We start from the raw sequence: 13,299 nt of genomic DNA, 5'->3' as shown, positions 1-13,299 counted from the left end.
AAACAGGAGCAGTCTGCATCAGCTTGCTACTGATGAGACATAAACCTGGATATGCAGGCCTCAAAAGTGCCTCTGAGACCAGCAGAAATTCCTAGGAGTCAAGCTTCTTCCAATTTCCCTGGAAAACTATACATGATAAAGGTTATCTTACAGGGAATCAGGAAAATATTTGCTTCCATCCTGCACTGTCTGTTTCCCTGATGCCTCAGTTGTAAAGAACTTGCCAGCCAATGCAGGAGACACAGGTTCGATTCCTGGGTCAGGAAGATCCCCTGGAGGAGGAAATGGCAACCCACTCCAGTATTCTTGCCTGGAGAATCCCACGGACAGAGGAGCCTGGCGGGCTACAGTCCATGGGGTTGCACAGAGTCAGACACATCTGAGCACGCTCCTGTGGTGGAGTCCAGGGTGTTACAGGGTACAGCCATGTTCCATGTTTTCTTTGCAGAACTCCGGAATCGATTTTGGAGACATTTCTTCCAGAATGGCACTCCGGAAGAAACTGAAATGCAAAACTTTTGACTGGTATCTGAAAAATGTTTATCCTCTTCTGAAACCAGTCCGCAGCGTTGTGGCCTATGGAAGAGTATGTTTTATGAAACTTCATTGCAGGTTTTAAACATTTGCCTGTAAAAGATGAAGAGATCTCAGTCTCAGGACTTTCCAGACAAGGGTTTTCAAAACCCACTCCCCCCGCCCCCATTCTCTTCCTTCCCCCAACTCTCTCCTCCAACCTCTTGGTTTTCTTTCCTCTCTGTCCCCAGCCTCCATCTTTTCCTTCTCTCTGCCTCTGGTTCCTTACTTTGCAAACATCAGCCCTTGCTCGGACCCTCACGGTTCTTCGGCCCACCGGGGTGTGTGGCCTCACCCCCCTGAATGTGGGTGTAGGAGTCCTTCCTTTGCCTGTGCTATAATGGTCTGAGGAGTGGGTGTTCCTGTTGTAGCCACGTGTTCTGGGAAACAAACTCACCCAGGACAATGCAGATAGTGGAGTGCAGTTTATTACACCAGCGGGCCCAAGGCAGAGTCTCCTCTTAGCCAAGGACCCCGATCAGTTTTTGTGAAAACCTTATATACCCTAAGTGTAGGTGCTCAAACCCCCCTCCCCAAATTCTCTGAAACTAGTCTGAACAAAGGGAAAAAAAGATACAATCAAATTTAACCTGTGTTCATATGCCTTAAGCCTAGGTAGTTAACAGTGGACAATTATCAATAGGCCTGTGGTCATATCCCAATAAGCATAATAGAATTTATGATTCTATTTGGTTACACAGATAATTAGGGTATTCTTTTAGGCAATGGGGAGTCTAGGTACAAGCCCTCGGGCTCCTCCATCTGGTGGGGGGGGGTCTGGTTTTCCAGTTGGTATGTTGTTTCCATAGATACTGGAAATACTGGCATATAGCTCATATATATACTGGGCATATAGCTCAAAGTCCACAGTCCAGCCCAAGATGTAGTCCTGCTTTCAGGATGGAGCCTGTTTTGTCTCTTTCCTCCTTCATTCCCAGGAAGCGCACCACAGCAGAGTTTCGCTTCGGCATTTGTCTAGTGCTTAGAAAGTGGCTGCCAGGATCTCAAACCCTTGCCCCTTTTGGGTACCCTTGGAGTACTGGCAAAGATGCAGGGACCTGGGAGAGTCGGGGAACCTCCTTCTCTGCCTCTTTCCAACTGTGTTGCCACGTGTTTTGCTCCCTCAGATGAAAAACACGTTGGATGAACGCGTCTGCCTGGACCAGGGAGCTGTTCCAGGCAACACTCCCATCATGCATCACTGCCATCAATACAGTTCCCAGGTATCGTCCTGCTCCGGCCCCCCGGTCAGTCTGTTGTGGCTCAGCCCCTGGCAGGTTTGGACTTGGTGTTAGGTGATGGGGAGACAGGAGCTGAGCAGCCTGGGTAATGGGTCAAGGAGAAGCCCAAACTTGTGCTTGTAACTCAGCCCTTCTGAGCTCACCTGAGAGGTCATTCCATGTCAGGTTCAGGAAGGGTGGGTAGAAAGGCTGCACTCTCTATGGTAATACCTTCATTGAAAACGACCCCCAATCCCTTCCTTTCCTCCTCCTCCCCCGCCCCTTCCATCCTCGCACTGCCACCTTGTATGCCTTGGAAGGTGGACAGGCGATGCTCCCTGTGGCTTCTTGCAGAGAGAAGGGAACAGGGGGCTAGGGAAGAGAGAAGCTGAATGGAAGCCCCTCCACGGGGTAGGAGCGATCAGGGACCACGTGGAGGGTGCCCCCAGGGGGCTTTTTCCAGCTGTCGTGTGACTTTGCATGTTGCCCTCATGGGGAATCTTTTGAGGTCTGCAGGGTAGACAGCATTAAAAAAAAAAAAAAAAAGCGAAGACACGAAAACAACCAATTTGTCCAAGTTCACAGAGCAAGCCAGGGAGTGAGTGAGCGTTTGAAAGGTTTTCTGACAAGTCCTTAACTGGGGTTTCTAATGACAGCTTCTGAAGTTGAGTTGTATTGTTTCTGTTTTCCAAGATAAGCTCCCTTGCCCAGTAGGAAATGATTCTATTGGAGCCCTCGTGTGGAAGGAAGCAGGCTAGTGTCTTTTTGTCATGCCTGGTCTTCTTTCTCGAATCAGCTGGGGATGGGGAAGGGAGCAGAGGAGACTCTTTGTTACCCAGGAATGCTCAAGGATTCCTCCATGGTGACTGGATGTCTAAGGGACCCAAGAGCAGTCCTTATGTCCTCTGTGAGGTCAAGGGCATCCCTGACTGAGGGTCCATGGCAGATCCCTTTGTTCTCTTGTAGAACGCCTACTATCACCTAACTGGGGAACTCTATGTAGGACCACTGATTGCACAGAGAGACGCTGATGATCGCTGCCTGACAGACCCCGGCAAAGGGGAGAAGCCGACGTTAGAGCCATGTTCCAAGGCGGTCAAAGATAGACTGAACATACACTGGGATTTTAAACAGGTGAGTCACATGCTTCTGTTTCTTTTTAAGATAGATATATTAATGTATAGCCTGAGAGTTGGACCATAAAGAAGGCTGAGCGCTGAAGAATATATACTTTCGAATTGTGGTGCTGGAGAAGACTCCTGAGAGTCCCTTGGATTGCAAGGAGATCAAACCAGTCAACTCTAAAGGAAATCAACCCTGAATATTCATTGGAAGAACTGATGCTGAAGCTGAAACTCCAATACTTTGGCCACCTGATGCAAAGAGCTGACTCATTGGAAAAGACCCTGATGCTGGGAAAGATTGAGGTTAAGAGGAGAAGAAGGCAGCAGAGGATGAGATGGTTAGGTGGCATCACTGACTCAATGGACATAAATTTGAGCAAACTCTGGGAGATAGTGGAGGACAGAGGAGCCTGACATGTTTCAGTCCGTAGAGTTGCAACAAAAACAACAAGGATGAAAAACAAAATAGTCTGAGGAGTTCAGATTTGATCTGGTAGTGTTTTTGAAAGATTAATTTTGAGGCAGTGTGTAGGGAAAAGCCTAGAAATTTTTCTAGTCTGAGCATGAAACCTGGGGCATAAAATACTGAGTGTGTTGACCCAAGTTGGGTGGCCAAGGTAAAAAATATTGGAATCTGTTTTAACTTAATTCAGAGTTTGCCTTCTAATCCCAGTTCGGTCTTCTTTAGCTATTCTCTTTATCCTTTTTTTGAGACTCAGTTTTTTCATCTTGATGAAACCTGTGGAGATGACTTAATGAGATAACGTGTATAAAGCAATTATCATGGTGCATGGCTCATAGAAAGTGTTCAACAATATTAGCTTTTGTGGTTATCGGAGAGTCTGGCACATTGGGCTGCAAATCACAGGAGCTGATGTAAAAGTGTTGATTTAACATCATCAGTTGACTAAGAACAGGGTAGAGGGAATCTTGCAGAAGTCACGTGACACTGGCACGAGTGATGTGGCTGACCACAGTCCGCATGTGAATTTACTATGTGATAAGGCTATGTTCTTAAGCCACATTGGCAGGAATGAGATGTCCTGAGGGAGAAGGGTAGGTGATGCTTTGTGAGAATATCTTTGAGCATCTTGGTGCTGTGTTAGGTTGGGTTCATATTTTAAGAGACATGGACTTATCTAACAATAAATCTTAAAGCTAATAACCCCTTGAGGAATGCTATGGACTGTCTCCAGGAAAACATACATATGTACCTAAAGCAGACATTACTTTCCTGACAAAGGTCCATCTAGTCAAAGCTACAGTTTTTCAGTAGTCATGTATGGATGTGCACCAAAGAATTGATGCTTTTGGATTGTGGTGTTGGGGAAGACTCTTGAGAGTCCCTTGGACTGCAAGGAGATCAAACCAGTCAATCCTAAAGGAAATCAGTCCTGAATATTCATTGGAAGGACTGATGCTGAAGCTGAAGCTCCAATACTTTGGCCAACTGATGTGAAGAGCTGACTCATTGGAAAAGATCCTAATGCTAGGCAAGATTGAAGGCAGGAGAAAAGGGGATGACAGAGGATGAGATGGATGGATGGCATCATTGATTTGATGGACATGAGTTTGAGCAAGCTCTGGAAGTTGGTGATGGACAAGGAAGCCTGCGTGCTGCAGTCCATGGGGTCACAAAGAGTCGAACATGGCTGAGCAACTGAACTGAACTGAAGGTGCACAGTTTTTTGAGTATTTTGTTGAAGACTTTTTTTTGTCTGAGCTCATTAGGGATAATGGTCTGTATCAGGGTGATTTTTGTTGTTGTTTGGTCACCAAGTCATGTCCAACTCTTTTGAGACCCCATGGACTGTAGCCCGCCAGGCTCCTCTGTCCTTGGGATTTCCCAGGCAATAACACCGGAGTGGGTTGCCATTTCCTTCTCTAAGGGATCTTCCCAATCCAGGGTTCAGATCCACACCTCTTGCATTGGCAGATGGTTTCTTACACACTGAGCCTCCAGGGAAGCCTGTAAATTGTAATAACCAAGATTTAATGTGTATATGTTTAAGTACTAAGCATTGGAATAAACGCTACCTAATTTAATCCTTACCCAAATCTTATAAGAGATGTACTACCATTAGCTCAACTTTTCTGTGAAGTTACTAAAGCACAAAGAAGTCAAACAACATCCCCCAGGTCACACAGCATATTTAGGATTCAAACACAGAATCATATCCATTGTTTTTGCCTCACTGCTTGGTAAGTTTCATTCTTTTTTTTTTTTTTTTATAAGTTTGATTCTTAAAGGGAACAAAATACTGAATGTTGGTTGAAAAAGATGGTTGAGTTAGGAGATTTTTTTCCCTTCTCGAATAATAGAACATTTGGATATATTTAAAGTCAGTAGGAAAGGAATCTGCCAAGAGGGAGAAATAAGAGAAGGATGTTAGACAGGAAGGGTGTTTCTTCAGCGTCAGGGATGGCTGGGCTCAGAGCGTGGGGTCGCTGACGGCAGAGGCAGAGACAGAGCAGCTCCCCTGAGACCATCCCTGAGATTGCTCATGACACTTGGGAGGGGGCTAGATTGGCTGGAAACAAGGTCTTTTGACAAAGGAACAAATGAAGGCATTTAGTGAAGGTGGTCGAGGGGTAAAAGCGTGCTGAGGAGGCCTGGACGAGGAGCCCGCAGGAGTCAGCCAAGTTCTGAGGCCAGACTGCTCCAGGCACTTCTGGGACCAGGCTACTCGGTTAACACACCCTCTCCAGGAGCACTCTGCAGTCCAGGAATGGGGCCCAGAGAATGTGGCAGTGGGAGTGATGGGGGCAGTTGAAGAACGGGAGGGCAGCCCTGAATGACTGATGCTGGAGGGATGCACCCAGGGAGGTGTGGAGGTGGCTGGCAGAGGGAGACCCAGGTGGCAAGGGAGGAATCAGGTGAGACTGGGGGAGCAGGGTCATTGCAGGCAGTCTGTGGTTGGAAGAGATGAGAGGCAGGGATGCGGGGGTCAGAGAGAGAGCAGAGATTTGGACGTTCAGTTCAGTTCAGTCGCTCAGTCGTGTTCGACTCTTTGCAATCCCATGAACTGCAGCACGCCAGGCCTCCCTGTCCATTACCAACTCCTAGAGTCCACCCAAACCCATGTCCATTGAGTCGGGGATGCCATCCAACCATCTTATCCTCTATCGTCCTTTTCTCCTCCTGCTGTCAATCTTTCCCAGCATCAGGGTCTTTTCCAATGAGTCAGCTCTTCGCATCATAGAGAGCAACCCACTCCAGTATTCTTGCCTGGAGGATCCTATGGACAGAGGAGCCTAGTGGGCTATAGTCCATAGGGTTGCAAAGAGTCAGCCACGACTGAGCCACCAAACAGAAGCAGCTCTGCTTGGTGTCAAGGAAACACGTGGGGAGGGGTAGGTCATGGAGGGGGAGCAGTGAGCTCTGGGCTTGTCACCAGACGTCCGCCTGGATGCTGTGAACTCTGAGGATATAGGGAACTGCTTCACAGCACTGAAGCAGATTCCTGCAAAGTGGTGGAGAGTAGGATGGGGAGTGGAAAAACTAGGAGAAGGGGACAGGGCCAGGACAGATGTCATGGCCCTCGGTGTCAAGGTGAGCAGGTAAGGAGCAAAGAGGTGATGTCGGGGGTGATGGAGGTGGCACAAGGGGGCACAGAGTAGGAAGCTGTCCCCCCCCACCCCCAGCCCTGTGAGGATGCGGAAAGGCAGAGATGAGCTAAGATCTGGGGCATGTCTTGCATGTCAGGCACAGAGCTTGGTCAGGATTAACCCTGATATGGTCATCTGCCCACATCTCTCTCTCCATTAACCGAGCAAGCTTTCAACCCACACTCTTTGGCTTTAAAGCCCTCAGTGTTTCCAGCAGTAAACCTTGGTGAAGCCCCCACAACAGGGGGGCAGGAACTACCCCTCAGAGAAAGCAGGTGGAGAAAACAGGCTGAGATTCTTGAATGGGGCTTTTGCTCCTGTCTCACCAGAGAGCCTTGCTAGTGGGAGGGAGGGTCTGGATGGGTTTTATGAGCTCAGTGGCGAAGATGTAGAAAGGAGACCAAGTAGAAGACCATGGTTCTCCAGGCTGCAGACTGACTTGCCAGCCATGCTGACCTGATGCTTCCAGCTCAGGAGGGGCGGAGGGGAACAGAGGAGCCGGCCCAGCACTGCTCACTCCTGGGTCTGGGGTTAGCACGCCGTGGGGGGAGGAGAGAAGGTTCTGGGTGATCTAACTCTGCGCTCGGCTTCCTGTCTCCTCTGGATGACTTGCCGAGGACTGAGGGAGTCCTCGGACTTGTATCAGAGCATGGCAGGCAGACTGGGAGCAGGCAAAGGGATGTTCTCCCCGGGTGTGTTGTAATTTCGCTCTTTCTCCTTCCATCCAGGGAAGAGCCGTTATTAACAGAGCCACCAAACGTTGTCTGGAGATGACGAAGAACATTTGGGGTGGCTACACGCTTGTTCTCCAGGCCTGCACCGCCCAAGTGTGGACAATCCAGTACACTGTCCGAAACTGGGGGTCAGACTAAGGTCCAGGGATGCTCGGAGAACCTGGGTTCTTGCCACAGCTCCCAATGCTGCTCAAAACAGAAGGGGGAGAGAAAGTGCGTGTGCATGTGTGTGTGTTTACTGTAACTACAACTAGTACTATCCTGAAAGGTGCAAATCAACCAGTAATCTTAAAAAAAAAAAGCCCTCCATCCAGCCAGCCCTCACCCCACAGCAGGTTTCTTTGGAAATCCCATCTCTCCCACAGGGTAGGGGGGACACACCTAACTAGCCAGTCCCACTCTGCCCAGTGCATGAAAACGGTGGAAAAAAACCCAAGCCCTTAATGGTCTTTCTCTAAGGAGCTTATCGAATTTAATAGGCTTGACTACTTGTTTCCTGCTACTATACTTGAAAATTATGGAGAAAATGAGGCTTGAAATAGAGGGGCATCACTTTATTGGGACACAAAGAAGGGATTGTAGGCAAATAACTAAGACCAGGGGCTCCTTACTGCTGTCCATTGGATAAATCCTTTCCTATAGTGGTGAGTGAGGCGGATATGTCAGGGGTGTCAGCTTCCATGAGGTCTTAGAGGCTGGTGGGAGTGGGTGTCGGGGTGGGAGAAGTAGAATGCTCTGTGTGTGCTATGTTGCTGGGCTTGCTTTTCAAGGACATCCTTTCATCTTTTCATGTCAGGGTTACCTGGGTGTGATTCTGGGAATCATCGGGCTTCCTTTAAGCATCAGGCAGACAAGACACTGATAATTTAGCACAGAATTAAATCAGCCCAGAGTTTTTCAAGTAACTTTTTATAAATGTACAAGTCATACATGTACAGCTTGATAAAATGTTTGCAGTGACCATATCAATATCAAGGACTAAAATGTTACCACCATCAGAGATTTTATGATGAAAAAACTGAAGAGGATAAATGTGAAGCAAATGTATAACTTCTAGCTTCTGCCTAGCACTTTGAAAGGAAAATTCAATTCATAGCCAAGTTTTTTTTCTTTAAAGCATGTGCCTAATATAAAAATGGGCAAAAGTCACAATATTCTTAAAAGAAAAAATGTTTAACCTCACTCATAGAGCAATGCAAGTTAAAACTGTACTGAAATCATTTTTCACTTAATGGTGAAAATTTTAAAGTATAATGGCACATTCTGGTCAACAGGACTGGGGAAGTAGGCAATCTTATGTTTCGATGGTAGGGACGAAAACTGGTACAATGCTTTTGGGGGGATGTTTGGTATTATCTAAAAATATTATATGTGTACTTTCTATTTGTGCCACTAATTGCACCTCTAGAAATTCATAACTCCAAAAATGAGAAAATAGTTACGTACAAAATAATTCCTTGCAGTGTTGATTGCAATCGTAAAATGTTGGAAACAAACCATATACTGAAACATCAGAGAGTGGTTCACCTAGTGGGGTGCAGCTATAAGAAAGAATGAGGGTCATTTTTTTTAAAGGATATGGAGTGATTTCCAGTGTGAAAGAGGAAAAGCAACCTCTAAAGTTATGTGCCTTTTAGGCCAGGCTTCCCAAACTCCTGGAGTTTGCACAACTCATGCGCATCGAGTCAGTGGTGCCATCCAAACATCTCATTCTCTGTTGCCCCTTCTCCTTCTGCCCTAGTCTTTCGCAGCATCAGGGGCTTGGTCTTTTTCCCAAAATACAGAGCCTGATTCTATAATCTTCAGGGAATATCACTTAAACCCAAGCCGAGGGACATTCTTCAAAATAAATGGTCTTTATATTTCGTGACGTCAGTCATAAAGAACAAAGACCAACTGAGGAGCTGCCCCAGAGTAAAGGAGATTAAAGCGACAGGACAGGCCTCTCTTGTTTGCACCTCCTGCTGCTCCTGAATTCTGGCACTTTTCCAAAGAAAGATGGGCCTGAGAGTGTGGTCAGGTGTCCGGGCCTGGTGGTCCCTTTTCTCCAGGCCCCAGCTGTCATCCACAGCAGCCTTGAGCATCCCAGTGCTCTTTAGGACAAGCATCTTCCTCATCTGTGCAAAACCTGAGATAAAGGGCCAAGGTCTGGAACATAACAAGCTGAGATTCTACCAACTCCAAAGCTAATCTCCTCAATAGTCACTTTATTTTCCTTGCAATCCATTTTTACAATAGGAAATGTGCTTTTAGCTAATTTCCTAATTTTAAGGAAATTTGTAAAGTCCTTTTTAAAAAAAATAAATTTATCTTCGGTGTGGGGGTCCTCCTGTGGCTTGTGGGCTTTCTCTCGTTGCGGAAGCAGGGGATACTCTCTAATTGCTGTGTGTAGGCTTCTCATTGCAGTGGCTTCTCTCGTTGCGGTTCATGGTCTCCAGAGGGCAGGCTCAGTAGCTGTGGCATACAGGCTTCACTGCCCTGTGACATGTGGGATCTTCCCAGACTCAGGGATTGAACCAGTGTTCCCTGCATTGCAAGGCAGATTCTTAACCACTGGACTACTGGGGAAGCCCCATAAAGTCCTTTTATAAAGATTAAGTGGAATAGAGTTAGGCCAGTAACGTCCTGGCAAAGATTGAAGGCAGGAGGAGAAGGGGACGACAGAGGATGAGATGGTTGGGTGGCATCACCAACTCACTGGACATGAGTTCGAGTAAGCTCCGGGAGTTGGTGATGGACAGGGAGGCCTGGCGTGCTGCATTGTCCATGGGGTTGCAAAGAGTCGGACATGACTGAGTGACTGAACTGAACTGAGTAATATCCTGGTAAAAAATTATCACTAGAACTGGTAAATAAATCAGCTTCTCATGACTTTAAGTTGTTATAATTTTAAAAAACATGGCTTGTTCCCCTGCCACAAACACTTTGACAAGTATAGTTCAAAGAGCAGAACTGTGTCAGGATTTCAAGTCTACTGTCCTTGAAACTATAAAAATCAAATCTCTCAATATTACCAGAAAGTTGTTCGGCTTTCCTAACAAAGAGCTTTAGGCAGAAACTCAACTTTATGACAAAGAAGAAATAGGTGTAGTTTTCATTTTATTTGATATAAACCGTTGTGTCAGTATTTCCCTAATATTTTCCTTCTTTCTTTGACAAGTCATCACAGTTAAGTCAGTACTTGTCTTTTCCAAGTACCTTGTCAGTCTTCTTCTTTCTTTAAATTTTCTTCACTAGCTACTAAATGAAGTGGGGGGGCTGCTGTTTCTATGTTTTCCATTGTTGTTTAGTCGCGAAGTCATGTCTGACTCTATGTGACCCCATGGACTATAGCCCACCAGGCCCCTCTGTCCATGGGATTCTCCAGGCAAGAATACTGGAGTGGGTTGCCATTTGCTTCTCAGGGGATCTTCCTGACCCAGGGATTGAACCTGGGTTTCCTGCACTGGCAGGCAGAGTCTTTAGCACTGAGCCACCAGGAAAGCCAATATGTTTTCTAGCCAAGGCTAAATTGAAGAAGACAGGCTTATGGGTTCCTGTTTTCACAGGTGATTTGTCCTGAGGCTGGACTGCAGCCCCAAGTCCCAGTTCCTCCCCTTCCCCATCAAGCTACCTACTTGGCTTCCAGGGGCCCTGCTCATGGCCCATCCCCACCAGACCTGCAGCTCATACTTGGAAGAATTGCTTGGGAAATTTCTGTGTTTTTCCAAATTTCAAATTTCGAGGAAAACCAGGGGAGAAGTTAGGAAAACAAGAAAAAATTATTATTCTCCTTTGAGAATGAAAACTTTGCAAGTAACACAGAGATGTTACTGCTCTGAAGGAATCCACTGACGTGCGATGGAACATGAGTGCAGGAGATGCTGACACAGAGTCCAAGGTTAAGGGTGATAGTTTTGGAAACTGGGACAGGAACACCCGGAAGAAAAGCAGTGATGATTAACCAGCTGGTCTTCCAAGCTATAGCTACAGCCATGTTAGAAGTGTGTGTCTGTGACCTGCCTGTCTCTAATGGTGAGTGACTGTTGCAAATAAAATAATAACTAATACATTTTATTAATTTATTAATACATTTTGTGCATTGTATGCTTTCCAGGAATCTTATGAATAGTGTTCCAAGAAATAATAAATTTTGGAAGCAAAACACATTTTAAAAAGAGTGATTTCAATGTATGATTCTCACTAGTGCTGTTAACTATTAATGTCTCACTGGGAGATCTGAATGTTACATTATAATGCACCATGATGTTTCCTGGTATTTATTTTAAAGATTTTTTTTATTGGACCATTCTTAAAGTCTTCATTGAATTTGTTGCAATATTGCTTCTGTTTTATGCATTTTGGCCAGAGGCATGTGGGCTCTTAGCTCCCCAATCAGGGATCAAACCTGAATCCCCTGCATTGGAAGGAGAAGTTCCACCCACCAGGGCATCCTGCTGGTGTTTTCTAGTGTTTGAATATTTGCTATAGACTCTAGTGTTCATAAATGCAACTACAATTAATATTTTTTTTGTATATAATTGTTAGATATCCATAAGTAAAGAAAATAATTAATTTTAGAAATAATTAAAGAATAACTTGGGCTTCCCTGGTGGCTCAGATGGTAAAGAATCTGCCTGCAGTACAGAAGACCCAGGGATAAAACCTGGGTCAGGAAGACCCCCCAGAGAAAAGCATGGCAATCCAAGTATTCTTGCCTGGAGAATTCCATGGACAGAGGAGCCTGGTGGGCTGCAGTCCATGGGGTCGCAAAGAGCAACTAACGTGACTGAGGCACTAACACACAATAACTCATGATTTGGGGTGTTACTGAAAACTCCCCCAAATTCTAATTTTTGTTCCTGAACCCTAAAGATAGTACCTGTTGATAAACTGTTGGGGATAATACCTTAACAGCGCTGGAAACTGCCAGGTGGTTTCCCCTAATTTACTGCCCAGGGTTTTCATTAAATAGTCAGTCAAACTGGGTTTCTCAGGATTTCCTCTTAAAAAAACTGTTCTTTTTCACCAAATTTTTTTGGCCATATTTTTTAAAATCCACTTCATTGAGGAGTGACTGATATGTACACATTTAATGCACACAGTTTAATGAGTCTGGGGACAAGTGTCACCCGGGAACCCATCCCTCCTATCAAGAGCACAGATAACCATCACCTCCTAAAGTTTCCTTTGGCCATTACTATATTATTAGCACATGCACCATAAGTGTTATCCTCTTAGGAAAATTTTTAAGTGTAAAATATAGGATTATTGCTGCACCAAGAGGTCCAGCAATTAGGACTGGGTTTAATCCCTTGGGGAGGAACTAAGATCCCACATGCCCCCCAAAATTTCTAAAAATGCAGAATGATTAGCCATAGACACTAGACTATAGAGGAGATCCCAGAGCTCACTCATCTTGCATCTTTATACCCATTGACCATCCTCTCCCCATGTCCCCCTTCCCTGACCCATGGCATCCACCATTCTACTCTCTACCTCTACAAATTTAGTTAGTTTTAGAAAACTAACCTATGACATCTAAAACTAACTAACCTTCTATGACAGAGGATGAAGTGGTTGGATGGCATCACCGACTTGATGGACATGAGTTTGAACAAGCTCCGGGAGTTGGTGATGGACAGGGAAGCCTGGCATGCTGCCATCCATGGGGTCGCAGAGAGTCAGACACAACTGATGACCTAACAGCAGCAGCAGATTCTACATATAAATGAGGTGATACAGTATTTGTCTTTCTGAGTCTGGCTTATCTCATTTAGCATCATGTCCTCTAGGTCTAGCCATATTGCCACACATTTGCCAAACTTTTCAAAATGCCTTTGACAAAGCTACTTTCCCAGAAGCCGTTTCTTCTCATGTCCATGTGTCCCTTGCGGTGGGTGGCCAGGGGAGTTGTGGCCCCATGGGGAGCAGCCTGGATATGGTGTCTGGTGGCTTCCCAGGGGTTCACAGTGGTTCTCACGATTGTAATCATCTTCAGCAATTGGTTCCCTGTGACTTTTTAATCTTCCAAGGCTTCTCTCCAGGGTAGAAGAGTTT

The 13,299-nt window shown here is 45.8% G+C and overlaps 1 protein-coding gene across 1 annotated transcript in view; it reads left to right on the top strand.

The window, feature by feature from the left end:
* The window catches only part of GALNT8 (polypeptide N-acetylgalactosaminyltransferase 8), a 41,958-nt gene extending 30,541 nt beyond the window's left edge, over positions 1–11,417 (top strand). Inside the window, exons 8-11 of the mRNA XM_070453139.1 lie at positions 449–586; positions 1,701–1,796; positions 2,760–2,927; positions 7,255–11,417. Of these exons, the coding sequence (XP_070309240.1) occupies positions 449–586; positions 1,701–1,796; positions 2,760–2,927; positions 7,255–7,398 (546 nt within the window). The 3' untranslated portion in view covers positions 7,399–11,417. The remainder of the gene's footprint in view (positions 1–448; positions 587–1,700; positions 1,797–2,759; positions 2,928–7,254) is intronic.
* The last annotated feature ends 1,882 nt before the right edge of the window (positions 11,418–13,299 follow it).

Source organism: Odocoileus virginianus, chromosome 23, assembly GCF_023699985.2.
Source record: "Odocoileus virginianus isolate 20LAN1187 ecotype Illinois chromosome 23, Ovbor_1.2, whole genome shotgun sequence".
In the NCBI taxonomy this organism is placed as follows: domain Eukaryota; kingdom Metazoa; phylum Chordata; class Mammalia; order Artiodactyla; family Cervidae; genus Odocoileus; species Odocoileus virginianus.
This window is presented reverse-complemented; position numbering and strand designations above follow the sequence as displayed.